Source organism: Oculina patagonica, chromosome 6, assembly GCF_052425735.1.
Source record: "Oculina patagonica isolate OP01 chromosome 6, crgOcupat, whole genome shotgun sequence".
Classification (NCBI taxonomy): domain Eukaryota; kingdom Metazoa; phylum Cnidaria; class Anthozoa; order Scleractinia; family Oculinidae; genus Oculina; species Oculina patagonica.
The window spans coordinates 3,642,233-3,670,230 of NC_135763.1; the positions used below are offsets into that span (position 1 = coordinate 3,642,233).

General features: G+C 40.3%; 2 protein-coding genes across 2 annotated transcripts; one reads left to right on the top strand and one right to left on the bottom strand.

Moving 5' to 3' along the window:
- On the top strand, nucleotides 1-2,308 carry LOC144658838 (uncharacterized). Its single transcript, XM_078519319.1, has 4 exons — nucleotides 1-150; nucleotides 246-385; nucleotides 1,141-1,288; nucleotides 2,004-2,308. The coding sequence occupies exons 2-4, from the start codon at nucleotides 343-345 to the stop codon at nucleotides 2,158-2,160; spliced, it is 348 nt and encodes a 115-aa protein (XP_078375445.1). The 5' UTR covers nucleotides 1-150; nucleotides 246-342; the 3' UTR covers nucleotides 2,161-2,308.
- A 643-nt stretch (nucleotides 2,309-2,951) lies between these two features.
- Nucleotides 2,952-27,946, bottom strand: LOC144658929 (uncharacterized). Its single transcript, XM_078519435.1, is given in 19 exon segments — nucleotides 2,952-4,164; nucleotides 4,706-5,725; nucleotides 6,386-6,654; nucleotides 7,281-7,547; nucleotides 8,127-8,295; nucleotides 13,254-13,757; nucleotides 14,318-15,234; nucleotides 16,035-16,199; nucleotides 18,901-19,011; nucleotides 20,487-20,526; nucleotides 20,851-20,996; nucleotides 21,862-21,926; nucleotides 22,721-22,937; nucleotides 23,567-23,610; nucleotides 23,708-23,762; nucleotides 24,619-24,688; nucleotides 24,690-24,743; nucleotides 25,495-25,701; nucleotides 27,692-27,946. Coding segments are annotated over 19 exon segments (4,767 nt in total). The 5' UTR covers nucleotides 27,779-27,946; the 3' UTR covers nucleotides 2,952-3,804.
- Between the last annotated feature and the right edge of the window lie 52 nt (nucleotides 27,947-27,998).

Sequence of the window (27,998 nt, forward strand, 5' to 3'; positions counted from 1 at the left end):
GTTAAAAAGCCATTGTAACGTCAAAGTTTGTTTGAAGAGGAGGATAATTACCTTTGGTGTATTGTGCTGACAGCTTCTAATTCAAGCCTTCCTCAATACGCTGAATGAAGTGAACGGTTTGCGGATCTTACCACGCGAATCTGTGGACAGGTACGTACGAAGTCCCATATCGTGTGGGCTATGTAGGTTGAAAGTCTGTTGCGAGTTTTTTACTTATTAGATTTGTTTTTCATTTTAAATGATAGGCTCGATCTGTCTGGGAGATGAAACTTCAGGATGTAAAGTTGGAATTAAAGAGAGTACAGTGAGCTTGTTCTTTCATGTTCGAATGGTAGTTTCATAATGTCAGGATTAACCTTCAACGGTTATTACAAATTTATGGAAAGTAAGTGAACTGTGTAAATTATATTTAAAACTTAAACCTAACAATAGTGCGCAGAGATGAGTTTGGAATTAGAATATATATTTAAATACCTAAAAGACACTGTCTGTCTGTCTGTCTGCCTCAATCATTTTGCGAACCAGTTTGCAAGGCATATTGTACACGACGAAGTTGTTCGAAACTCGAAAACTCGATTAATTAAGGCTAAGCCGGGATAAAAAGTTAACCGAGGTTTTAATTTTTCCACAGTGTAATAAAAGTAATTTTTACTAGAAATGTTAAGTGCAATTTAAACATTTTGCTAAAATAAAAACTAAAAGACAATCACTACTGAAAAGTTATAACTGAAATCAAAATTCATGCTAATCCTATATTAGTCTAATCGTGCTTTGAGCAACCGGGAACCGTTAAATAGAAAACGCCACTGTATTTCCTGATAATTTCATGCTAGACTGCTTGCACTGCTTGCAGTCTGTTTTTCTCTCGAAGTTTAGTAAGGGAGTGCAAGGCAAGGGAGGGTTTAAGACGCGCGAGGAAGGATTGGGGCGAGACAAGTGTGCGCGCGCGATCGAGGAAAAACTCGTCTCGCCCCAAGCCCCTTCTCATCCACCCGCCAGTTCAACCAGTTTGCTCGCGTTCCTGATGTCGTTCCTGATATAACCGCGCGCTCCGACCCTAAGAGACCTTAAAGAAAAGGCAGACTACCAGTAGTCTAATTTCATGCTTGCCTGTTTCTTTGTCCGTTTATATTTTGTTAGATCAACTGACAAACCTGAAGTACCGAGTGCAGAATTGGACCCGGTTGGACCTGTTTCACCTGTTTATCTTTGCCTTGGCTGTCCATGCTTTCACTCGTTCAATGTACCGCTTGTATCGCCATGGTGTGGCTTACTTACGACGAAGAAGGTGAGCAGGAATTGCGGAAGCTTATTCAAGACTCTCTCACGGCGGCGGCCGCTTACGCCTAACATCTAAATCTTATTTTAAACCAGAGTCGTTTTAAACGTTTTCTTATTTTAGGGACGGACCATTTTTTAGGGGGAGGGAGGGGGCGGCGGCTGCTGCCGAGAAGACCCTGGGAACGAGGTTCGAGCTGTAATCACTGATTCAGCTCAAGTTTTCCTTGAGCCACTCGCAGGGGTCTATTTAGAATTTTCCGACGAACAGCTCTATCCCTTTCATATGGGAGTCCTCTTCCCCTTCTCCCCCTACCCCCGACTCCTTGCGTTAGCTGACTTGTTGTGCAATGCCGGACGACTTTATCCGGATCGGCTTCCGTCAATCCGTTGGGTCCTTCACACGTCAGTTCGCATTATGTTTTTCCATAGCGCGGTGCGGCTGCCTTTAGTAAATAAATAGTAAAGGTAGCTAACCCTAAATACCATGCCCTCCTTTAGGCGGAACCAGCCTTAACAGCTTTAACCTCGTCCCCAGGGTCTTCTTCGCTTTCAATATAGCGGCTGGGCCTCAGCCACCATCTTGAAAGAACAGTGGGGCAACCTCCCCGTCCCCTCCCCCCACCACCACCACCACCACGTGTACTGCTATTAAGAAATTTTGCTTTACAGTACTTTATATGTCGCTTTATAATCTTTATAGTAATTATTTTCCGGTTTAACAGGAAACCCTTGATAGTCCGCAGAACTAGACGAGTTACACAACGATATGAAATGCAACCATCTGCTCAGACATCAGTCGCTGAAGATGACAGTGATAAACCAATTTGGAAGCCGAAGCCAAAGAAAAAACACAAACGAAAAACTCGTCAGGGATGGTAAATTCCCGCGACCTTCTAAAATCTGTCTAATTTGTATCGTGTGTTTTCCTTTCACGATGCCGAAAAAGACCCAACGATCCAGTGTTTTGTATCTTTGGCTGGGAACTGATGTTAAAATTGAGCTCGATAATTAAAAGTTTTTAGCAAAACATTTGTCACATGATTTGTTTCTGAGGTGAATCACTTCAAGCCTTGGTTAGGTAACTGAGTGCTTCTGGTTGGTGCGGTCAAGTACAAAATGGCGTCATTGATAAAAGATCCAGAAAACTTGTCATTTTTATTCAGGCTTTAGGATCTTCATTGTTTGTTATCCAATAACGTCGGTCAGGTACGTTGCACCGTTGTAAGCGCAGCCAAAAAACACATTTCACTGGCTTTGGCATTTTGTTCTGGAAGAAAATTTCGCCCAGAACAAACCGCCAATCTAACCATCCCAGAAATCCTAGCGCACGAAGCTTGTTTTCACTAACTCTAAGCCGTATGGAGCTTTCACTTTATTGCGGAAGCAATAAAGCACCCTGTCAAGTTGCAGCTAAACCCATTTTGATTTGTAATATTTGATCTCTCGCAATGGTTTTATAAAACCGATGTTGCTAGACTTAACATTAAGAGACAAGACAGATATAGCTATAACGCTGATGGTTCGTCATCTCGTGAGCGAAGGACAATAGGCTAATTTCGATAAATCAAAATTCCAACTTGGCTTCGAGGCTAAGGGAAAAAATAATAATTGATTCGTCTCTTATAAACGTCGATTTGATTTCTTTTGCTTTATTTTCCTGCGCCTCGAGTTATATATGGAAATTGGCCTATGCCGACGATCATGCTTCGAGGACAGCGTGACCTTGTGGTAAGGGCGCTGATCCCGGGTTCAAATTTGTTTATTTCTTTTCAGTGTCCTCAATTCGCACAGCCGTGATAAATGCATTAACACTTAAATACAGTGATTTATTTATTTAATTTTTTTATTTATTCGAAAAATTGTCTCATGAGAGGTTGAAGGCAACAGCGCTTAACTCTGTAAGGGATACCTTTGGAATCTCTTTTCTAAATGTCCCCTTCTTGGTGTTCCACTGCTGCTACCTCGTCCCCAGGGTCTTCTCAAAGACGAGTTTTCAAAATGGCGGCTCGTCGTGAGAAGACTCTGGCACTCCGCGTCCAGCCGCCATCTTGAAAGCGAAGTAGACCCTGGGAACGAGGTTGCCAGTCGGCTGCCACTGTTGGATGATTCTCAAACTAGACACAACCCTCTTCTTGATGTTTGATCTGTAAACAAACTTAAGCTAACCACCTTTCTCGTGTTCGAAATATTTCTTCAAAAATTCTACACCGTGAAACACGAATGGTAGTGAGCGACTCTGAGCTGATATCAATAAATAATGGTAACCTGAACCATAAATAGAGTACACGACAGGAATGGTTTGTTAGTGTCATAGGAATGGCTCGATACTTCTACTTAGTTTCATCCACAGACTTAGATGTTGAAGTCACATTGTACGGCATAGTAAACAAAACCTTATGTTTGTTCAATAGCTTTTGTTTAGGTGGTCACCCACTGGATCATATTAGGTGACTTGAGATTTGAATCTGGTTTACGTTTTGACCAAGGAAGGGTGCAGACATTTTTCAATCAAAGAGGAATTTCTTACGGCACAAACCCCCCTCCATTCTGCAAGGGTATGACCACACCCTGGCGTTTAAGTTCACTTAGCACCTCAAGTATAGCGTCCAGTTCACATCGAAATTTATCAATCTCTCGATTTTTCTGTCGAACGACTTGCCGCCATCTTGCTTCTGTTTCGTCTTTCTCAATCTTTGCAGTGAGATGCGTTTTTTCTATAATCCTCTGTAAGTCTACTTCTCTTTGAGAGTGTCTTTGTTCAAGAGCAGTTATTTTAGTCTCCAGTGAGTCGAAGTGGTTCATTTCTGGTGTGAACATCTGTTTAGCGCGTCTTAGATCCGCCTGAAGTTGATTCACTTGCTGCTGGAGAGACTCCTCGCGAACCTAACATAAAGTAGGAAACGATTTGCAATAAGCAATTTCAAAAATAGTTTAAACACATTTATCTACATTAACGATTTTATAACAAGCAAGATATATTTTTAAGTAAAGATTTTTTTCTCAGTTCTGTGTTCCTTTTTAAGAAATTGCAAAAAAGCCTGGAAAATTACGGTTTCAACAGGATTTCAAAAACATTCCGCGAAAACCAATAACAAGCGGACACCGTTCGAACCAGAAAGAGTTTTAAGGAGTGGTCTCCGCTAACGGAATGTCCTCCTGGGGGAGGTCTCAGTTAGTGGGGATTCCACTGTGTAAAACGATTCTTATGACCGGAAATTGGATGGATTTATCAAAATAAAAATCCCACAAAGCGATATTCTGGCCTCAGCTGCTTCAGACGTCAGTTAAAAAATCTAAAGGTCACTGTCAGTTACAGTCACTAGTTTAGCTCCGAATTCTAATTTCACCATTAGGAATAGCTTTGGGGCTTAAAGAGTAAAAAACTGGCGCTAGAAGGTTCTTCAACTAAAACACTTGTCCTTACCTTAGTTGCCGCCATAGCCTCTGCATTAACAGTAACATCGGCCATCTTAGCCTTAAGTCTCTGAATAACTATCTCCTGTCCCGCTAGCTGGCTCTTAAGCTCTGCTACTTTAGAAGATCCGTGCTCGGCAGCAAATCCAGCCTTTAACTGTTCCACGTCGCGTTTGTGTTGAGCCTGTACACTTGTCAACTGGTCAGCTGCCTCCTCCCGAGAGAGCCGGGCACTTCGTTCGGTCTCCGCTAGAGAGGCCTGGAACCGAACCCGCTGTTGATCCATATCGAGTGACAGCTGCGAGACCTGCTCTTTAAGGCGCTTATTTTCTTGTGTTAATTCTTCCACTCGAGGGTCTGGTTTGGGGCTGGTGTGCTGATCCACTCTGTGCCCCTCCGAAGCAAGCATCTGCTCTCTCTCACGCTGCAATCGATTGCATGTCTGCCTCAAATCCTCCAATTCTAACTCCTTCTTTTCTAGATTTTCCTTGAGAGGTTGAATCACGCTACTTAAATCGTCACTAGGTCGTTTTTCTAGATCAAGTCGCCTCCTACGGCTGGGTTTTCCGCCTGAAGTGTCTTGCGCTGTCGCTTTAGATAAAGCGTCCTGAAGAACTTCAATTTCAGTCTGAAGTTGTTGAACTCTTTCATCATTCGCTTCACGTGCTCTTTGCAGTTCCTCCTCAAAGACTTTAGCTCGCGTGTTTGATCGGGACGCCTTTTCATACCGTTCATTCGCGCTTTGTAAATCGTTTTCTAAGTCTTTAATCCTATCCTCGTACTCCAGCCTCAATGCATTGTATTTCTGTTCTATGCAACGTATTCTCTTACTGGCTTCCTCGTCTTTATCCTCGAGCTCAGTCTCCAGTTTCTTCATTCGGTTCTCGAGGAATGCATAAGTCGGAGACTGTTTACGAGGTGATTCGGTCGTCACAGCCTGCGCTTGGCCTGGTGCCGAGGCAGCCGCGTAGATGAGAGCAGGCAAGGAGTTTGGGTAGCGCCGTTTAATGATCTCTTCCATTTCACGGACCTGTAAAGAAGATCAGAGAAACCTCGGTCTAAGTAAAGCTTGCAGTGAACGGCGACGACAGTCTTTGACACTCTCTGATTGGTTTTTCTACAATTCTCAGCGAATCAAAGAGCAACAACTACACGATTAATTTAAAGACCCCTCCTTCCAGATCTTCTAGGTCAATAAGTGGCAGAGCCAAGATAAATACATCAAAAACATGTCAAGAAAATAAACAAATCAAAACGTTCTTATTAATGGGGCTATGTCATGCAATTTTAGGCAATTTCGGCACCGACCAACTGGTCATTGAATTAACTAAAATATCACAATAACGGCCTTAAACTGTAAAAGAACTCAGAAGAAACACAGAAAGGCCAAAAAGGGGCATGGAAGGGCAAAATTCGAGAAGATTAAAACGGATTGCGTTCGGGTAAACTTGGAAAACGTCGGCCCGAAGTTTTTCAAGTTTATCTCAATTTGTATGTCATTTACAATGCTCGAAAATCATCGTTGTTTGTTATGTGGCCGTGATTTTGCCAATAAAAGACTTTTGCTCTGCCAATTTAAAGCGAAAAGAGCTCTAAATTAACGAAAATAAGTAGAGTTACGTAAAATTAAACACCGTGACCTAGCCCCTTTAAGCGTTCAGCAAAACGTTTGCACGAAGCGTTCCTTTACCTGTCTCTCAAGATCCTGTATCCTCTTTGCATCGGTCGATCTCTCCACTCCCCTCTGTTTTTTCTCAGCCACTGTCTGGCCGTGCTGGGCCTGTAACCGAGCTACTGTCTCTTTAAGCTCACTTATCTCTTCCTCTTTCTTTTTGAGTGTCAGAGCATCACGGTCGAGCAGGGTCTGGGTTTCAGCATACCATTTGAGCTTTGTGCGCAAGCGCTCCACCTCGGCCGCGTGTCGACTTTCAAGTTCTGCAATTTCTCTGGTGTTTGAGCCTACGAGCAATCAAAAAAAAGTTTTAAAAAAGCTTAACAAAAAGGGCACAAAAACAGCCATTTGATTGGGGTTGATTAGGGTTAAGTAGGGCGCGTCTCCAATCTAGACATGGTTCAAACAGAAACTTGACAACAAAATTCCTTGAAGTTTCCAAATATAATTCTATGGTAGAAAAAATTAGCTTGGCAGGTCTACATGACTCCTTCGGTTCGTGAAATTGGAACTTTTCAGTCCAGTCCCGGAAACTTAATTCAAGTGTAAATTTATTAATTACTGCTTTGCTTGTTGAAGATACCGTAAAAAAAAACAACAACAAACAAACAAAGAAGCAACTATTGCAAATAGAAAAGAAACATGTTTAAACCTCCATGGAAGGCTGATCAGTTGGCAGTGTGTGACACAGGAATTGAACTCGCACTACCGAGAACAAATCCAGGCGTGGCAGGGTAGAAGGTTGAACCAGGAGCCTCCAGATTTAAAATGAAAACTATCACAGTGCCCTAAACCACTCGGCCACTTCGTCTTCACAACATTTTTAAATTTCATGGCTTCCTGCTTTTTCCCACATGCACGCCTTTTAACCACAACTTTAAAAACCCATTCTGTTGTCTGACTTATTACTTGCCTAAAACTTGGCTGTTTTGCTTGACTGCAGCATCTCTTTCATTCTCCACTCCTCTGACGCGTGTCTCAAGCTCTTGCTTTGCTCTTCTCAGCTCATCAGCCTCATCTTGTACCTCGCTCACTCTCCTCCGCAGCGATCTCATCTCGGCCGTCAGTTGAGAGATTTTATCTGCACCTAGTGCGGCAGAGCCTGGGCCTGACAACTCTGGCCTAGGCCCCCCGCTTTCTCGTCGCTCGATGTTTTCTTTCAAGTTGGCCAGTTCAGATGCTGTGAAGAAGAAAAAAGCTTAATGTCAGTAAATTGGCAGTATAACAGTTATGTACTGGTATGAAGCCTCGTTCCATTCGGTACAACCAGGTTAGGTTGGTGGTCCGTCCGTTCGTCCGTACGTACGTCTGTCTGTTTGTCTGTCTGTCTGTCTGTCTGTCTGTCTGTCTGTCTGTCTGTTTGTCTGTCTGTATGCCCGTTCTGTTTACTTGTTCGTTCGTTTTTTGTTTGTTTGCTTGCTTGTTTGTTTCGTTGTTTGTTAGTAGTTAACCTAAGTATCAAAAACATCCAGCACAATTGGCGCTAATTGGGGGCACTATATAATTTTCTCGTTTGTTTGTTTGTCTGTTTGTTTGCTTTTAACTACCAAGCTCGGTTCAAACAGGCGAAAGGGTTGTTTAATATTTCCCAACCGTTACAACGGTCAGAGATACGGTCTGTTGAAAAACGTTTACCAACACCAGTGTAGACAGAAACAGTTGGTCAGAATTAACAGAACACGACCTTACATGCAATAGGCGCCCTGCGAGATTTAAAGAAAAAGAACGCATTCAAAGAAGTACAAAACCGACTCTTTACCTAGCTTCTGGTTCTCACTGAACATTCTGGCCTCGTTAGCTTTTTCCTTGGCCTGCATTTGTTTCAGTTCTTTATAAAGTCGCTCATTTTCTTGTTGATATCCTGTTAACAGCTGCTCCTGCTCACGAACTTCTTTCTCCAGCCTCTTCAAATCCTCCTCGGATGCACCCTAAGAGAGGAACCACGGGAGTAATTAAGAGTAATTAAGATGGAATCCACCAGGACTTGGAGTAGTTATTGGACAAAATTATGTACCAAAATTATTTACACCTTATTGCAAGCTTTTATGTTACTGCTTCAAATATCTTATCAAAAGAATCTTTCCTAACAACACCAAACATCGAAAACCAATTTCAAAGTTCAACTGAATTCCACTGAATCGCTTAAAAGACGTGAGCTTTTGCTTATAGATTGTGAACTTTGAAATTCATTTTCTCAGACTCTGATACGAAATTGTTGACTTTGTTATCAAGGATAGTTGCTTACATCTTAACCTTTTAGTGAGGGTAGGAAATAACGCAGTTAGGATGTAAATTATTCTGTTACGCGATTTTTGTATAAATAAATATATATATGTTATTTGCCGGCTGGGAGGTCCGTATAGTGAAAAACTGTGACCGAGGTCTTGAAAATGCTGCCCGAGGCCGCAGGCCGAGGGCAGCATTTTCAAGGCCGAGGTCACAGTTTTTCACTATACGGACCGACCCTAAGCCGGTAAATAACTTATTTATTTTTTTCCTACTTTAATGTGTTTGATTAAAAAACACCTAAAAAACCTACAAAGACTTTCTTGCCAAATGTGTTTGTATTTATATACGCGCGCATCCAATGTTGAGTCGATCGCCATAAGCTACGGCAAGAGTAAATAATGATCTGTTTGCTATAAGAGCTTACTGCCAAACAAAATAAATTCACTAAAATGAACAGTACTCAAGGAAAATTTCATCTGAAAAAAAAAGAAAAAAAGCATCTGAAATAAAAGAAAAGCACAATGTAGAACAGAGCAATCAGCGAGTTGCGAAACACTTTTAACTCCATTTCGGCTTGTGAGTTCTTTAGTTAATTAAACTTACTTTTCGGACTAGAAAGCACTTAGCTATTTACATTTGTATTTAACGAGTCAAAAACCTCTGTGTTGATTCCCACAGTATTCTGTTTTGACAAAAAGTTTGCGAAAGTGAAACTGAATGAAGCTGAAATGTGTAGTTTGGTCGCCTGCACAGTGACGGTACAAAATTGCGAGAATTAATTTGACTGTTTTTTAACAAAGCATCTCATTTTCTTGAATGGCGATAAGCAGTATTCGGTTTTGGAGAAAAGTAGCAGAGAAGCAAGGTGTTTGAAAGGATAAATCGAGTCTGTAAACCGGCGACTTGCAGTTAACCGCAATGGCGTGAAAATCAGTGCGAATGCACAAACAACGATCGGCAAACCACGGCCATAAAAGACCGAGGGACACACAAGAGTGGTGGCGGACTAGTTGTTTACGTCAAAAACATTTACAAGGCCTCTGTGATTGAAAAATGGTCCTCTGTGTCTGAACACAATTTCCAACAACTATGGTTGAAAGTACAGTGTAAGAAATTTAAATCGTTTCTTCTCTGTACAGCTTATAGACCACCGGATGCTTCGATTGATTTTCTAGAGAACTTAAGCGAGACATTTGTAGATTCCTTGCTGCATGGTTTAAACGTGATAATCCTTGGAGACCTTAACTGTAATGTACTTGGGAGTGATCCTGATGGTTGCGCCTTGAGTGATTTCTGTTCGACTTTTGGCCTATCACAACTAGTCAAAACCGCAACAAGAGTAACTGAAAAATCCAAATCACTCATTGATGTTGCTTTAACGACGAACGAGAATATCATCCATGCTTGTGATGTGAAACAATCCGCAATCAGCGATCACAGTCTAGTAAGCTTAACATTGAAATTCAAGACTCCAAGGCCGCGGATTTCTTTCGCGAACACGAGAAGCTATAAACATTACGACCCTAATTGCTTTATTAAGGATCTGGCAAATGTTCCTTTCCATATTGTGAACCTTTTCGACGAACCTGATGATCAAGTGCATGCCTTTAACTGCCTCTTTTTGCCTGTTTTGGATGATCACGCTCCCATCAAACGGGTTAAGATCAATTCAAGGCCTAATCCATTCATCACACCGGAGATTAAAGAACTTATGAACACGCGTGATATGTGGCACAAAAGAGCGGTGAGAACTAATGACAAATTACATTGGAATGCATACCGCTTCTTTCGTCAAGAAGTTAAACGCGAAATCAGGCTCGCTGAAAAAGAACATGTTCGTTCTGAAATTCTAAAATCGAATGGTAATTCCAACTCGCTCTGGAAAGTACTTGATCGCTGCATCCCAAGGAAGAATGTACCGTTGGCGACCGTCGAAAATCCTTTTCTCGTAGCAAATAAATTCAATGAATTTTATGCAAATGTAGGAAAGGCGACAGCTTTAAAAGTTGTGAATCTTGCCGAGGAACACAATCTTGACACCCAACACATGGACAATTGATCCGTGCGAAATTGATCGCAGCCCCGGTCAAAATAATATCACCAAATTTGCATTCCAATCTATTGCCGTAGACGATGTGAAGAAGATTATAAAGAGTCTTCCATCAAACAAAGCTCCTGGTTGCGACAAAGTCAATGCCAAAACCTTGAAAGATAGCTTACCAGTCATCGCTCCTGTAATAACCAGTCTTATTAACAACTCCTTCCATTCAAGCAGCTTCCCACTTTCTTGGAAAAAGGCAGAAATCGTTCCAATTCTTAAATCGGGGGATAGCGAGGAGCCTGCGAACACGAGACCTATTTCGTTACTTCCTTTATTATCTAAAGTGTGCGAAAGGGCAGCGCACTCACAACTTGTTAATTTCCTCAGCTCGAACGATATCATACATCATCTGCAGAGTGGAAATAGAAAATTTCATTCAACTGAATCTGCGTTACTTTACTTTACTGATGAATTACTTAATAACATGGATGAAAGGAAGATATCTGTCATTGTTCTTTTGGACTTGTCCAAAGCTTTTGATAGTATTCAGCATGACTTAATGTTGTGTAAACTTCGCAAAGCTGGTGTATCTGAAACCGCGTGTGCCTGGTTTGAAAGCTATTTGTCACAACGTACACAAGTAGTCAAGATCCAGAATACCTTATCCCACCCCTTACCCGTAACGGTAGGGGTACCGCAAGGATCCATCTTGGGGCCGGTACTGTTTACATTATATGTAAATGACCTCCTTCAGGTCCCAAAACATTGCAAAGCACTCGGCTATGTGGATGATACCAAACTCTTCCTTGGGTTCCCCTCCAACCAACTGCACGAAATCATCTCTGCTGTTAACGATGATCTTAAAGAAATTTCAAGTTGGTGCTGTAGAAATTCCCTGCTCATCAATCCTGATAAAACAAAACTTCTGTTTGTGGGAGTCCCACAACTCATGAGGACTTTACCTGCCACTCTACCATCCGCGACATTATTAGGAACAGAAATCAAGCCTGTAACTGTTGCAAAGGATTTAGGAGTGTATATTGACTCCCATCTGAATTATAATGAACATATCACTAAAACCGTTTCAGACTGCATTCATAAACTAACTAGAGTTAACAGGATAAAGCACCTTTTGGACCAGAAAACCCTGATCTTTCTCATAAATGCCTTTGTATTTAGCAAGTTGTTCTATTGTTCGACGGTTTGGAGTAACACAACCAAAGCGAATGTGGGAAAACTCCAGTCAGTTCAAAACTATGCTTGTAGGATCGTAGCTGGCTTAAGAAAGTACGATCACATTTCAGGGACCCTGAAATCCCTTCAATGGCTTAGTGTAAAAGATAAATTGCTTTTTAACGACCTAGTAATGGTAAGGAAATGTTTAAATAATGCCACTCCAAGCTATCTTCGTTTTCAGCGACGTTCAATAACACACACACGTAACACCAGGCAGAAAAACGATCTTGAGCTGCCGAAGTGTAGACTAAAGACAGGGCAGAGATCTTTTGCCTACCGTGGAGCGAAGCTCTTTAATAACTTGCCTAAGAACATTAGAGAGACAAATGACCTGAACCTTTTTAAAAAGAGAATTTTTAAACATATTTTAAATTTGTAAATGCCCCTTTAACTGTAATGTATATAATTTTAATTGCAAATTTTTTATTCCAACTATACCCCTTTTTTCTGATTTTTTTTTTCTTTTTTCTTCTTTATTGTAAATATTTTTATCTTTTATCTTTTTAATTTCTGTATGGCGGAAGAGCCCCCAAGGGGGAGCTATGCAATAAAGTATGTATGTATGTATGTATGTATAAAACTATAACTTCATTTTGTCACTAAAGAGAATAAATACTCGCCTTTTGGAGAACTTCAAGGCCTTTAATTCCACTGCTAATTTCCCCTTTCAAATTTACAACGGTTGGTGAGCAACTACATCGATTTAAATCATTTTGGAGAGCAAAACTGTCATGGGTTCGTTCGTCTCGCCGCGAAGTGAAACTCACGAAAGCGTTACCGTGGCCCGTGGGCAGAGATAGGAGAATCTTGCCCGCGCTAATAACCAATCAGATTGCAGGATTCGTTACCGTGCCCTCTTGGAAAAAAATAAAATATATAAATATCACTCGACTTCCTGGTGGATTCCGTCTTAACATCTTTACTCTCCTTACAATATCAATACAATACAAATAGATAGGTGAAAAGAATAGAAAAAATCATCAACTTGGGCACATTGCCTTGATTTACCACCAAATTCTCAGAACTTACATTAAAGGGGCTCTGTCACGGATTATAACAGATTTTTAAACCACCAAAAATATATTTGTGTCATAGGAAACCTTAAAATAATGGTTAACAATTGCTATATTAAAGCAATGAAACAAACAATTTTGTCTGTGGATGGCTAGGATGGAAATGGATTTCAAAGTTCTATATTTATAGCTGGAATCTGGTTTCTATCCATAAATTAAGGCCGGTTATATCTTCCTTTTAATATTTAAAGATGAAGGTTTTTCATGGGTAAAGCTGTCTGCCACTAATTTCAGAACAGCTTAGACCAAAAACTACGAAATCCCCGTGACGTAGCCCCTTTAAAAGACATGTGTGACAAAATCTCACCTCAAGGTTCCCTCCTGCCGCTACTCTTTTCCGTGTGTCAGCTTCTATCTCAGTCTCATTTAGTTTCGCCTGTACAACAAACAGCTCTTGTTTAAGCTCGTGAATTTGACTTTCATACTCAAGACGACACTTCTCCTCCCGTCTGGACCATTCTTTCTCACGAGACGCCACATCAGCAATCAATTTGTCGTTTCTTTTTTTCTCGTCCTTCCATGCAAGCTGCCAATTCTCTACCTCGGCCTGCAAAGCTCGTTCGCGAGACAGTCGGTGCTCGTCGGAGGGTCTTCGGAAGGAAGTTCGGGAAACCGATTTTGCTGGTTCGTCGTCGGACCATCTCGCCGGCGGTGGCTCGGTTTCTTCGGGACGAACAAAGTGTTTTAAGTAGTTTGCGAACGATTCCACAGACGCGGCAAGTTGCTTGGCCGAAGGACTTGTTTCAGTCGTTTTTGGAAGAGCAGGGCTTTCAAGATGAAGCTTTTTACTAGCACCAAACGATTTCTTAGTCTGGAAAATAGGAAATAAGGAAATGAATAAAACGATAAAGACTCGAAAAAAATAGCGAAAAGTCCAGGACACTTGCTCTCTCTTTGAGAAATGTTTGTAGTGGATTTCTTGTCAAAATTCTATAATCTTTAAAAGAGCATTTACTGTGTACAATAACCCCCACCCCCACCCCCACCACATTTCCATTTTGGCTTGCTTTAGGGTGAACCTAGAATATATATTATTAAATAAATACGACGTTTGAAACGTCTGTATCCGAGCCTAGTAGCTGTTAGCTTTCACAGCACGAAGCGACTAGTAGCATACACGTAGCTATTCCCCTTGGATAGGGTCTAGCTAATCGCCGATTATTAATCTCTCATTTTATCAGGTGCCCTTAACAGTTTCCTAGTACCCATTTATACTCTGGGTGGGGAGAGACACCGTGAGAGAAAACTGTTTTGCCTAAGAACACTAAACAATAACAGTGGCCAAGGCACAAACCCTGGATTAAAGTAGCTGCTAGGTTACTGCCCTTCCCACATAAGATAACCGTTATTTTGTCTCTTGCCCGAACACACCTTTGCTTTGCTTCCTCTCATGGTGGGCGTTGGTGACCATGACGGGCCAGATGATGGAGAAGGTTTAAACAGTTTACTTCGCTCTACAGAACTGCTGGACACTTTTCCTTTTTCCTTTCTTTGTTGTGGCTTCTCTCCAGCTGCGGTTTTCTTGGCAGGTTTTTCTTTGCTACTCTTTGCCGTTTTCTTAGCCGAAACACTTGCCTCAGTGCTTTTCTTAACGCTTTCCCTCCCCGCACTCTTCCTTGCACGTGCTATACTCTTAATACTCTGTAAACTTTCCGGGGGAGGTGTGTCTTCATCTTCTTCGTCCTCCTCTGCTTCCTCTTTGTCAGCTTGCAGTAAGTTAACAACAGGCTGCAGGCTAAAGCCATGCCTTTCCTCAGCTGCCTGCAGTTCATATCCTCGCTCACCCTCCGCGAACCCGGGCGAGGTATCGACAGCAGGCCTCAGTTCCAAGCCTCTCGCCTCTGCTGCTGGCTGAAGACTGAAGCCTGGGGCATCACCAGCTGGTTGCAGGTCAAATCCTCGACCCTCAGTGTGCGCAGCTACAGCAGGCGTCAAATCAAGTCCTCGAGATTCCAACCTACCTAATGCAAGTCTTCCGTGCACGTCATCAACAGATGACTCAACACTCAAGCCAATCTCCTGACTGTCATCCAGCAAGGATCCCACAGGTTTCAACCCAAATCCTCTTTCGTCGTTTTCTGAGACAAAGGAACTGGGCTTCCCTTGCCTGGTTTCCATGGCAACACTGTCAATTGTGGCACCCCAGTCATCCGTCACAACAACAGGTTGAAGATCAAACCCCTGAGCACGTGTTTCACCTTGCTCGTTTTTCTCGATAACAATCTGTCCGTCACGTGACTGATCCATTCCTTGGATCACTGCAGCAGTGGGAGGGAGCTCGAAATTACCTGTAAAAAATAAATTTGGAAAAAAACGACAAAGGCTTTTATTAACACTTTTTGCCGGCAAAAAATTAAGACATTAAGCTGATACATTTAATAAAACAGGACAATGATTTAAATATTTCTATCTTCCCCTTGACACTGCGACGATCATTCATCACTTTTATATACATCCGCAGTTCATATATGAATCATTTCATATACATTACATCAGTAACTTTACTGTAGCAAGCAAAGTCACGCAATCATATTGAGTATACGTGAGCGTCCCATCATAATCCAATAGTGCACGCTGAGGCGTGTGCAAATCGCTTTGCGAGAAAATTCTTTTTATCGTGCGGGGTTTGATGTACATTTCCACCGGCAATGTTATGCAACAATTGGTTCCTGCTCTTGGCTGTGCACTTTTGAGTTATGGTGCACTTGGGAAATGTGGAGATCACTCTAGAAGCTAGAGTTACTCTCGATCATGCACGATAAAGCATGAACCAATTGTTAATTACCTTATTACAGGAAATTAGCGATACATGTTATTAACGCGAATTTCAAAATTCGCGTTAATTTTATTGATGTTAATTAATATAAACACGTTTACTATAAGCATTTAACCAGAACTTTTCTTAAATTCGCGTTAATTTTATTACGCGTTCATTTTGTTCGCGTTGTTAAAATGCTTCGCTATATTCCTATAATAAGGTATAGCATAACCGCCCGCACCCACAAAAAACTTTCATACGAAAATAACAGTAAAAACAAAGTCATTTTTTATAGAAAGTTCTGCACTAAGGCGTGGTTCGAAACAGTACCTGAATATTTGGTGCCCGTACCAGTAGCAGTGAGTTGAGCAGCTTGAAGCGCAGCCTGCAGTTCATGAATATCTCTTGTGCTTCCACTTGCTTCATAATCAGGTCCTGTTCTTAGCAAGGATGTTTGTCCTTCAGCAGTCTTCGGACTTGGTTCTTCACCAGAAACTGAAACACACAAGACAAATTATCGCGACTTAAGTTTTCAGTAGCGTTTTCACGATGGTTTTAAAGTTAATAGCAAAAATTTGACGTCGTGAACAAAAAAGTCGCTTTTAAATTACAAGAAAAGTTTGGCAACATTCGCGAAATTTAAATGTCGCAAAATACTACTTTCGAAAATCGCGATATTAAGGAGTCGAGGAAATATCATGTAATAAATACACCTTATTCGATGGTTAAACATAATAAGCGCGGATATTTTGCGACTTGCGTAGAATTTTCCCGCGCCCCATGGGGGCGAGGAAAAATACGAGCAATGGTCAAAATGTCCGCGCTTGTTATATGTTAAACCATCCATCAATCAAAACGCTCGATCGACACTACCGACTTACTTGACATTATTGATCGTATTTGTACCTTGTTTCTTGATGGCAGGCAAAATATGCGCTTGAGTTGTAGAAGTCACAAATGTATTTATTATCTCTGTTTCAGATAAATTGTCGTAAATAAACTTAACCAAACCTTGTTCTCGCTTGCGAAATCGCATAATTTGTACATGTATACATTTCATTCACGTGGAGGTATGGGTACGTTTCATTTACTGACAACGGAGGTTTTATATGTTCGATTCAGCGATTGTATCTTTGAAGGTTTGTTTGGCCATTTATATCTAGTAGAATATTCTGTATAGAAATTACTTCAAGTATATTACAGTGCGAATACTCGAACCGGGACAGTTGCAACAAAGTTAACCAATGACAACGTTAATCGAGAACAAAGGATGTCGACCTTTTTCGTTAACAGACCAATGACGTTCAAGAACGCAAACAATAGATTTACAGAAAAATTTGAAAACTCAACAACGTTGCAAATAGTTGCGGACCTCTCAGGAAACTCGCCTTGTTTTTGACTGGTTAGTTTCGACCCTTAATTTTCAAGAGGTCGTAGATGGAGATCGTAGATAGATAAAAGACAAGTTATACAAGATGTATGTTACAATATCATCTTCGCGAAAAGTTTACAAATCAAACTACGAACCGTGAATTTTCTCTTCACGGCCGGAGTTTTGAATTGAATATTCCACTGTTCGCTCTTGTTTGAAAATTTTCACTCCGGAAATAAAATGAAGACTGTGAAATCAAATTCACGCCGTAATTATTTTCATTTCGCTCTAGCTTTTCAGTAGCTTTGCTCTGTCTGTTGCCTTGAAATCGATGCGAGTCACTTCCTCGCCAATGTTAAAAAATTGCTTTTACACCTTCGTATGACTATCAAATTCACGAAAACAGATTACTTATATCGTCGGTCAATGCCGTATAACTGTTCACAAGTTACCACTTTACCTTTTTGACACGATTTGAGGCCACGTGAAATGTAAACATCAGGTCGAATGTTGTTTTCGCTTGTTTGCCCACGGACTCATTTTCTGTCGGTTATCTACTGTTACAACTTTGTAAACTCACGGTTTTCATGAAAGAGGAGTTTGATCCGTTTCGTCATTGAGTCTTCAATCTTTCTGTGGTTTTATAAAATTACCACAGGCTAAAGTCATTGAAACTTTTATGGGAGAAAATTCATTTCAAGCGGCGAAAGCAAAATTGTCATTATTAAATAAAATATGCAAGGTCAGTTGTGGCTGTGGCGGCATCCCAAATCTTTCTTGCATTGTCTTTCGTCAGAAACAAAAAATAATCACAACAAACACGAGTATGTAACTTAGAAGAGTGAAAACAACTGACTTTTCAAACATGATATCTAGAACGTTTCTATTCACTTTCTGCTCACATGCGACACAAGACACTGCATACGACGGAATAGGCACTTGAGACGTCCTTTGAAACAATTCCATCCCGTTTCGCGTCTTCGCGCTTGTCGTGAATAAAAGCGTCCTTCGTTACCAACGAAGAGCAATACAATTTTATCAGAAAATTTCTTTTGAAGAATTTTTCAGCCTGTGAAAGCCAACTTTTGATTACGGTTTTACAAGCGCTACTGAAAATTCGGTGCAGTCAGTGAAAATTTAGGATCGAAATTATCCAATCAAATACAAGGCAAGTTTCCTGAGAGGTCCGCAACTGTTTCAAACGTTGTTGACTGTTTAAATTTTGTTGCAAATCTATTGTTTGCGGTCTTGGACGTTGGTCCATTTCTAAAAAAGGTCGCCATTCTTTGTTCTCAATTAGCGTTGTGATTGGTTAACTTTGTTCCAACTGTCCCGGTTCGAGTATTCGCACTGTAAACATGATCTTGTAACGAATCGACTTTGACTTGTATCAAAACGACCGGGCTATGATCTGGAGATGAAATCACTAAAAATTATCTTATTGCCATAAGGCCACCTTCCTAATGGTTAGCGCGCTCGACTCCGAGTCGAACATCCCGGGTTCGAGGCCTGGCCGGGGCGCTGCGTTGTGTTCTTGGGCAAGACACTTTACTCTCACAGTGCCTCTCTCCACCCAGGTGTATAAATAGGTACCGGCGAACTTACTGCTGGGGGGTAACCCTGCGATGGACTAGCATCCCATCCAGGGGGGAGTAGCAATACTCCTAGTCGCTTAATGCCACGGAAACTGGGATAAGCTCCGGCTGTATGGGCCTCATGGCTCGGAGACAGACTTTACCTTTTTTACCTTACCATAAGGCCACCTTGTTCCCCACAGGGAAAAAACAGTGCTTAACAGAAATTAAATACTGGCACGGTACTGACCTTCACTAGAGACAGCAGCAGCTTGCGGCTTTTTCTGTTCTAACAGAAGATTAAGAGCTGCAGCAGGTCTCTTGGTTTCCAATGTAGAATCCAACGACTCCATCAGAGAAACTAAATAAAGAAGTAAAAAATGGTATTTATTTACAAATCCAGTATATCAGACTTTTGACTAATAGAACAACGTTACAGTGACATTTGGACTATTCCTGCTTATAATGTATTACAAGGTTAACTAACTAGCGTGGATCGGTGCATAGTTTATTTTGTATCTTATCTCTAGGATAAGGTTCGGGTTATTTTCAAGGCCAACATTTATGAGGGGAGAAAATTGCTTTTTCACCATTTTTTTTTATGTATGACTTTTCTTTGGATGCGACATAATTTATGTATATCATTTGCCGGGGGGATACCCCAGACCCCCCTACATATGAGCAGACTTTACAGGCCAATTAGCTAAGCCTACGAGTCTTCAAAAAAGCTAGCTACGCCCCTGGAAGTCCACTTAATTCACTTTTACATACTGGTATATTGCTTTATAGTTACAGGCACCAAGTTGGGAGTAATCCTATTCTCTATTATGACGAACAGCCTCCTATGTGCTTGGAACCTTAGAATTAAGTTTGTCGATGACACAACAGCCTTAGAAATCATCCCTAGAAATAGTGTAAGCTTGCTTAACTTTGCTGCCAACGATATTTTTGAATTTTCAAACGAGCACAAGATGAAGCTTAATCCTTCTAAATGCAACGAAATGTTGATCAGTTTTATGAGTAACCATAATTTCGTAATTAATCCTATTATACTTGGAAATAACGTAATTGAACGAACCTCAAAATACAAACTCCTTGGGGTTTACATCAGCAGCGACTTAAAATGGGACTACCACATAGACTATATTGTTAAAAAAGCGAACAAAAGACTCTTTTCCCTAAGGATACTAAAGCAATGCGGTGCCACGCCGGTAGCATTAGCCAAAGTATTTGTTACAATAGTGCGTCCTATTTTAGAATATGCCGCCCCTGTCTGGCAGAACATTCCTGACTTTTTAGATAATAACATTGAGAGAGTCCAGAAGAGAGCCATGTTTATTATTTGTCCTTCCCTCGACTACAAGGAGGCATTACGGCTGCTCGACCTCACTTCAAAAGTTCATTGAGAGAACGGCGCCAACATCTTTGCCGGCAGTATGTCTGTAAACTTCAGGATGTAAATAGCCCTCTTCATTTTCTTTTGCCTCGACGTGAGGAGATTGTACATAACTACGACCTAAGATCCGGCACAAGTCGTAACACCATCAAGCCTTGCAGAACGAAGCGTTCCCAGGACTTCGTCACTTTTCGATATTAAACCCTGTTTGTTTATAATAGAACATTTTATTGTACAGTATATATATATTGTAATTAATAGTTTATATTTATACCTTAGCTTGTTTTTTTACTCTGTAATTCAGTTATTAATAGTGCAATGAGTGTCTATTTAACATTATTATTATTATTATTATTATTATTATTATTATTATTATTATTATTATTATTATTATTATATACAGTAGCGTCGTCAATGTTGTCGCCTTCAATCATACAAACCTTTAGACAGCATACTTGGTTTGGCTACTTCAGCAGGTTCCTGTATAATTACAAAAAGAAAATAAAGAAATCCTTCTTATATAAAGTACAACAATTTTCCCAGACGACAAATAAAAAGAATGCTTACTCTATGCATTCTCTGACACCCTTTTTATCAGATAATGAAAAAACCTCCCCGACCAGATGCTCTCTCATTATCTGGTTTTATAGTCTGTTTGCTGTGTGGCAGGGCCCAGCCACAAGAAGAAACTATGAAGTAATGTTTGTTCTTCAAAGCTAACTAGTCCCCTGCTCAATACGGCCAGCAAGCCAGCCAGTCAGCCAATGATACATTCTCTGCACCCCTGTAGTGAATTATACATACCGGTGCTGAAGGTCTTGCTGGTTCTTCAGTATGTTCAATGCTAAGCCTCTCAGGGCTCCGTGCATCTTCAAAGTTATCACTGTATTCTTCCTCCTCTTCCTCCTTGTCCACTTCTCTAGTAGCTTTGTTCATTTTGTCAGTGGTGCCTAAAATAAGGGTTGAAAAATGGGGTTGCTTTCAGGGAGTTGCATGTAAAACTATTTATAAGTACAGCGCGTGTATTTTTTTTATATTAAACAGTATTCAGAATAATTTATAATACATTTTTACAATTATATAGTTTATTTATTTTAACAATTGGTTCATGCTTTAGTTTGCACACTCGAGTTATGGTGTACAACCAAATGTGAATGGGAAGTTTGGAGAGCACAAAAGAAGTGTAAGAGTTGCTCGAGGTGATAGCCGAGAACAACTCTACCTTCTTGAGTGCTCTCCACACTTCCCAAGTGTACTACTGTGTAGCTCAATAGTTCACGGCTAATACCATGAACCAATTTTTTATAACAATGCCGGTGGAAATGTACTTCAAAATCCACACTAAAAAACTTGCGTGAGAAAACATTTTCTGGGGAGACAATCTGCTCACACTATCAGTGTGTACTATTGGATTATGTTACACACATAAGTACAAGTATAAATTGGATTGTGCGACTCTGGTCTCCAATGGACACCTCCTGTAAGGTGAAACTTACTTTATTTATTCCACTATTATGCCATCTTACCATATCAGGTCAAGAGAACATGCAAAATTTGAGCCAGTAACACTGCAGAACAGGGCAAAAATACAGATGGAAAGCAGAACAACAAAATGGCTAAATTAAATTATCCAAACTTTGACTTTGGCATTAAATGGCACAAACAAAGTCGGCACTCTTAAAAATGACACTTTTTCAGGTTACAAGGAGGTTACAAGGGTCTTGCAAACAGGAAGTTCATCTTTGCTGGGAAATTTGTCATTTGCAGTTATTTTACCACTACAGAGTTACAATATTTTGCTGTAAAAGTTCCTACCTGTCACATTGAATATAGAGTCACCCAGTTCAGCTCCAGTGGCCTGGAATCTCTCATCTTCCCACCTTTGCAAACACAGTGTAAGTTAAGAGTTAACCACCTTGGCAAGGAAAAAATATGACTTGAACATACATCTACCAATAAATACAGGGTGAATCTACTTTACAACACTCCAGTCAGACACGTCCAACAATACACCCGCTTTTAGTGTTACCTGCATAGTGGCTTTCTATCAACATCCATCTCTGATGTGGTAATCAAACAAAATGGATTTAAATCTGCCAATCACAGCCCACTAGCTAGCATGACTTTTTGAACTTGTCGGCTCATTTGCATGAATCCAACACTGGTATGCATCGGTTTTGACCCAGGGGAGGAACTTGCTGTATACAGTGTACATGATGGGGGGGGGTCCGACGGAGCTTCATATTGCGAACCCCAAAAAAATACATGAGCCTGAAATTTACACCCAAAAAATACCTGACATCAAAATTTTCTACCCCAAAAAGTACAAGACCTAGCACCTCTATACTGATTTATTCAATAAAACAGACTTTAAGACCTAAAAAAATATATCACAGATCTCTTGACCCAAAAAAAATACCGAGGGTGTAAATTTTCAACCGAAAAAAATATGTCGGACCTCCCCGTCATGTATACTGCAAGTACCCCCCCCCCCCCTGGGTTTTGATTGGCTCATTTCCAACAGCATGTTGAAAAACAACGTCAAAAGGTGGATGTAGAAAGATAGCTATGGGCGTTACACTGAAATCAGCTGAAAAACCTCACATCTGATGCAGAAAACACTAGCAGGTATGTCTGGTAAGACATCAGGGATCCCAACAATGGAAAAACCTACCTGTTTTGTGTATTACCAGTAACTGAATCAGAAGTAGAAATTTCCCCAAGTTTTTTGTTATAATCCACAGCAGATGTCCCATCCTCCACATCATGAAAGAACTTCTCCTTGTCTGCTAGCTCATTCATAGTGTCCAGTCCCATGCCAGCAGGTTTGGCAACAAACGGCTGGGGAACTGGAGGGGAGGGACTAGCAGTTCCTCCTGTTTTGGGTTCATCTATAAAACAAGTTAAAAATTCATTATACAATGTATATTAAAATAAGAATAGATTTAGGACATGAAAAAAATATGCTGCCTACAGTAAAAAGAAGAGTATTTTAATAAAATACATGTAGCTGAGATTCTCTTAGCTATCTTTCTCATAGAAAAAGCTATTCTTAATCAGTGTACATGTATGAGTCATGATTGTTGTTTATTAATTTATAAGTTCATGTACATATAAGTATCTTGCAAAACAATTATTTGCATTGCCAGAGCTGTGCTCTAGCAGAGCCCAGGTGCCTCAGGAAACTTACTTATGTCTTTGGGCGATGTGAATAACTTTCCTATCATAAAAGCTTCTAAGAGCTGGGCACCCAAGATTTCTTATACAAATGCCTTTGGGCACCCTGCAATCATTCAAAGAGCGCAGCTTTGATTGCATTTTAAAAATGGCTTTGGGATAGGTAGGGGTAAATAATTAATTGCTCACCACTGACAAATTACAATATCTTGATAAAGTTTGTCCAGTAGTACTAATGAATATAATTTTATTGCTTTAGATGTGGAGTGCCATTTTATAATAATGTTTGCAACTTTTACAAGTAAGGCCATCAAAAACCCTCTGCTGAGATACAGTTACATACCTGTACTGTAGGTAAAAGTGTCTTCAAAGTCCTCTGATCCAAGCCTAATACATTACAAAATACAATTACACGTATGTCATAAAATTAATGTAAACTAAGGTAGCATCAAAGAACTACCAATTAAAAAAAAGATTTTTCAACCTTTTTAGTATTTCTTCAGGTGGTGGTTTTGCCTTTTCTGTGGACTTTGCCAGACCTGTCAGTGAAAGGAAGACAAATTAACTAAAAGAATAGAAATAGAAAATGGCTTAATGTGTGGTTCCAGAAAATGTCCATACAGCTGTACTCCCCCGCAGAAGGGATTGGAAATTCCTCGGGGTGCGAGGGGTCTCAAAGGCCAAAAACGGTAAGGAAATGATTGAAGATTAATTGGTATATCCAGAGGGGTTGGGGGGGGGGGGTAGGTCTAATAGGAAACATCCCTTTCATGGAGGAGGTATGGACAATTTATGGTACTACACAATGCACATCTACCAATCATGATAAATTATTACATGCAATTAAAGTGAACACCTCCCTGACACAGAGGGAATCTCTTTAGGGCAAGGTGAACATGTTCCTCTCCCAGGTGTACACCTTTCCAATACAGACATCACTTCAGGTCATACACCTATCCAAGCTGAACACTTTTCAAGGCAGACAACTGCCCAGAAAGACCAAGGTGGATACCTTTATGTCTCACAGAGAAACACCTCTAAGGAAGACACTGAGCTCTAATTAAAGCAAGACAAACACTCCTTCCCAGTGGAAACTGAGAAATCCTTCCAAGTTGAATATCTCTATAAGGTGGACAATTAATTTGCCAATGCAGACAGCTCATCAAGGTAAACACGCCTTGTAATGTGGACACCTCTACAAGACAGACACTTAAGACTTGATGGACACGACTTCAAGGTGGATGTCTATTGACAATGGACAGTTGAAGGTGGTCCTTAGACTGAATGCCTGTTACTTTACTGTTAGGTATTTAAGTTTCACATTTAAATACTTACATTATAATACAATCATGCATACCATTATCAAGATTATATCGCAAGGATGCATTAACTGACCTTCCTCAAGGCTGTCTCTACTGATAGACAGAGCTGAGCTGTCAACATAACTTCCAGTAGACAGAGCAGTTACCTGGCCCTTTATCAGAGCGTACATGTGGTGTGGGGACTGCTGGAGTAGAAGCCTAAAAATAATAAATTAACTTGCTGCATCACAAATGTGTTCTGGTCACCAAGTACCCTAGGGCTTAATTAACACACGTCCAGCTGAACACTAATGTTTGCATTGATTTTTTGAAATAACGTTGATTTTTTAAAGAATAAAAAAAATAAAAAACCAATACTGAACAGGGATTTTGTTATTTACTTAAAAGGGCTTTTGGAAAAATATCATTAATTAGGTTAAGTCTTTTAATGTGTAAACATACAGATATTTTAATAACACTTTTACTAAATTAAATATAACTACTAATATTATGGATAAATTTACATTTTGTTTGGTTTCAATTTTAGAAAACCAGTTAAAGTTCTTGTTTTTTAAGTCATTTTCTGTTCCTTTAAACTTTGCCTCTGTTTTAGTAAAAAGCCTTGGTACAAAACCAATACAGTCAAACTTCGATTATCCGGACTCGTTGGGACTAGGCTAAATAGTCTAGATAATTGAAAGTAGTGATTGCCTGCCCCATATTAATGAGCCAAAAACAAAACCAGAGCATCTGACAGGATGTGGTGGTGCGGATCCGCATAGTTCACTAAATTCTGAATCCATTCGCATCTTCGGTGCACGATGGGAAGGTTGGGTTGAATACTGTCGAACATACAACAGCATTCCTGTATTCTGATTGGCTGTATTATTTTGCCCCCCCCCCTATGGCATGGTATAATAAATGATAAATTTACAAAAGTTCTGTTTAAACCAAAAGATATTCATCTTACATTATCCAATGCCTCTTGTTCCTGCTTATTTACTTCTGGTTCTGTAATCTTTGGTTTTATCCAACTCTTTCGAGCAGCTTCTCTTTTCTTCCTGTCATCTTCATTGTCTTCCTCTGCCCACCACGGCAACTGAGCACCTCTCGGCTTTGCATTCAAATCAGGAGTTTTCATACGTGGGGAGCCCATGGAGGACTCGTCCGACATAGACTAAAAAAGACAGAAGAATAATATTTTACTGAATAATCTTACTTACAAGTAACATGTTTGCCTTTCCTTTTAGTCAAATTATCCAATGGACATTAAAGTTATAATGATCAGAAAAATAAAGCCATAATACAGTCTTACCAAGGAACTTAAGGGCACTGCATTAATTGTTTGCGTGCATCCTTATTACTGCACACCCAATTCATGTTAATGCAATGTCACGCCAAGCCATACACTGAGCATCAAGTATAATCATGCAGATTATACCTTCAGTTGTTAGAAAAACTTAGGGTTTACCTCGATGTAAAAACCTGTGCGATTTTTCTTTGATTTGGAGCTATTGTTTTCCTGCTCTACAAATGTATCTTGTTTAAAGGTTCCTTGTTGTCTTGTTTCACAGGTTTTGCCACCGAGGATGAGCCAAAACAGCGTGCAAAGGAGTTAGTGTCCACTAGCCTAGGACTAGTGGATTTTGCGGTCGGGCTAGTGGACTTAATCTTTCACTTTTGCCGTTCATAGGCAACGTGTGTATGAAAATCTTATTTTGGCTAGTAAAAATGACTCTTGGGCTTGTACGTTCTGGCTAAAAATTCAATTTCTTTGCATCCTGCAAAACTTGAAACAAATTAACCATTTCCGATTAATTTAACAGTAGCTCAATCTCAACTACAAACTAACTGTGGAGAAGGATAATGTGATCATCCCCAATATAAACTGGGTTATTATCCCGAAAAAAAAAAAACCCGTAAAACTCCAAACTGTCCACTTATCCTTCTCCAATTATAATTATGCATACAATTTTGCGAGTCTCGTTTTATTCATGATACAGATAGCAGTTCGTTTGCAAAATTAAGTATGGGACTATACGGAACTATTAAATAAAATCAACAATTAACAAATGGTAAACGTCACAGCGTGCACTATTGAGTTACAGATGCACGCGGGAGGTTGCTAAGCACGAAAGATGCGTAAGAGTCGCCCTCGGCTATCGCCTCGGGCGACTCTAGCTTCTTGAGTGCTTAGCAAACCTCCCAAGTGCATCTGTAACTCAATAGTGCACGCTGTGACGTTTACCATTTGTTTTATAGCACAACTTTTAGGCGATTTATTAAAGTTTCTTTGAGGTAAAAGTGCGCGCGCTTATTTAAACAATTGCGTGTAGTGCTCGCGTAAGCGCTGACGAACACCCAAAAGAAAAAAACAAACAAAACAAAGTTTTGAATTATTTCAAACTTGCATTATACCTCAAAGTCTTCAGCGTTATGGAAAAATGGGTTTCTTATGTTTAGCTTTTCAAATTCACAGGAAAATCGAGAAAACAAGTAAAAACTCGTTAAGTAGTGGCACTTTCTTGTGCCATGTCGCAACAGATCAGCGCGCGCGCTCAAGTTGAAGCATACGTCAGCGTGCACCCATGGGCAAATAGTAGACGCTAAATTAACCAATCAGAACGCGCGCTTTACTTTAGTTGTGCTATAATAATATTTAGTAGAAACTCAGCTGTGTTCTATTGGAAATCCGCGAATCTGATTGGTTCTCCTACTGTTTTCTATTCGCCGATAGAAAACAGTCGCGCGCGAGTAGCTCCTTAAGCGGTAAATTTTCTTGATTTTTGTCTTCAAAGTGCACAATATTGTAGGTTTTGGACTGCAATGCTTTAGAGTTTCTACTAAAACAATTAGACTACTCGCCCTCGTTTTCTATGAGCGATAGTCAACTCGGCTGCGCCTCGTTGACTATTTGCTCATAGAAAACTCGGGCTCGTAGTCTAATTGTTAATTAAGCAAACATTTAACAAAAACCAGTTCTTACAGGTACATGTCATCAATGAATCATACTAGCTGTAAAATGCCTTATTAAAAGTATAAATTAGAGCATTTCGTTTTCAGAATTAAAAAGAGTTGATAACAAACACAATTCCTCCTAGAAATCGTTTAACTGTTTTCACTACAAGAAGCAGTCAAGCTCAAATATTCTATGTTGTTGTGCTTACCTCATTTAGAAACTTTTCAAATTCGGCATCCAAATCGATATTCTTTGTCTTAAACTGATCTCGTAACTTTCCCCACCGATCCGCCATAATTCTTTCGTATATGTTTATATTCCCGTTGTCGGTAAAAGTGTATACTAAGAAAGATTTAACACTATGCGAGGGAATGCACTGAGCAAAGATTCTGAAAATTCTAGCGCCATGTTTTCAAAGTGTGTCAACAGCTATGCAACCGAGCTTTACTGGTGGTCGTGAGAGGACTCGGTCAGAGCGCTTTTCTGGCGGATTTCCGTTTTGTTTGTCTTTGTTT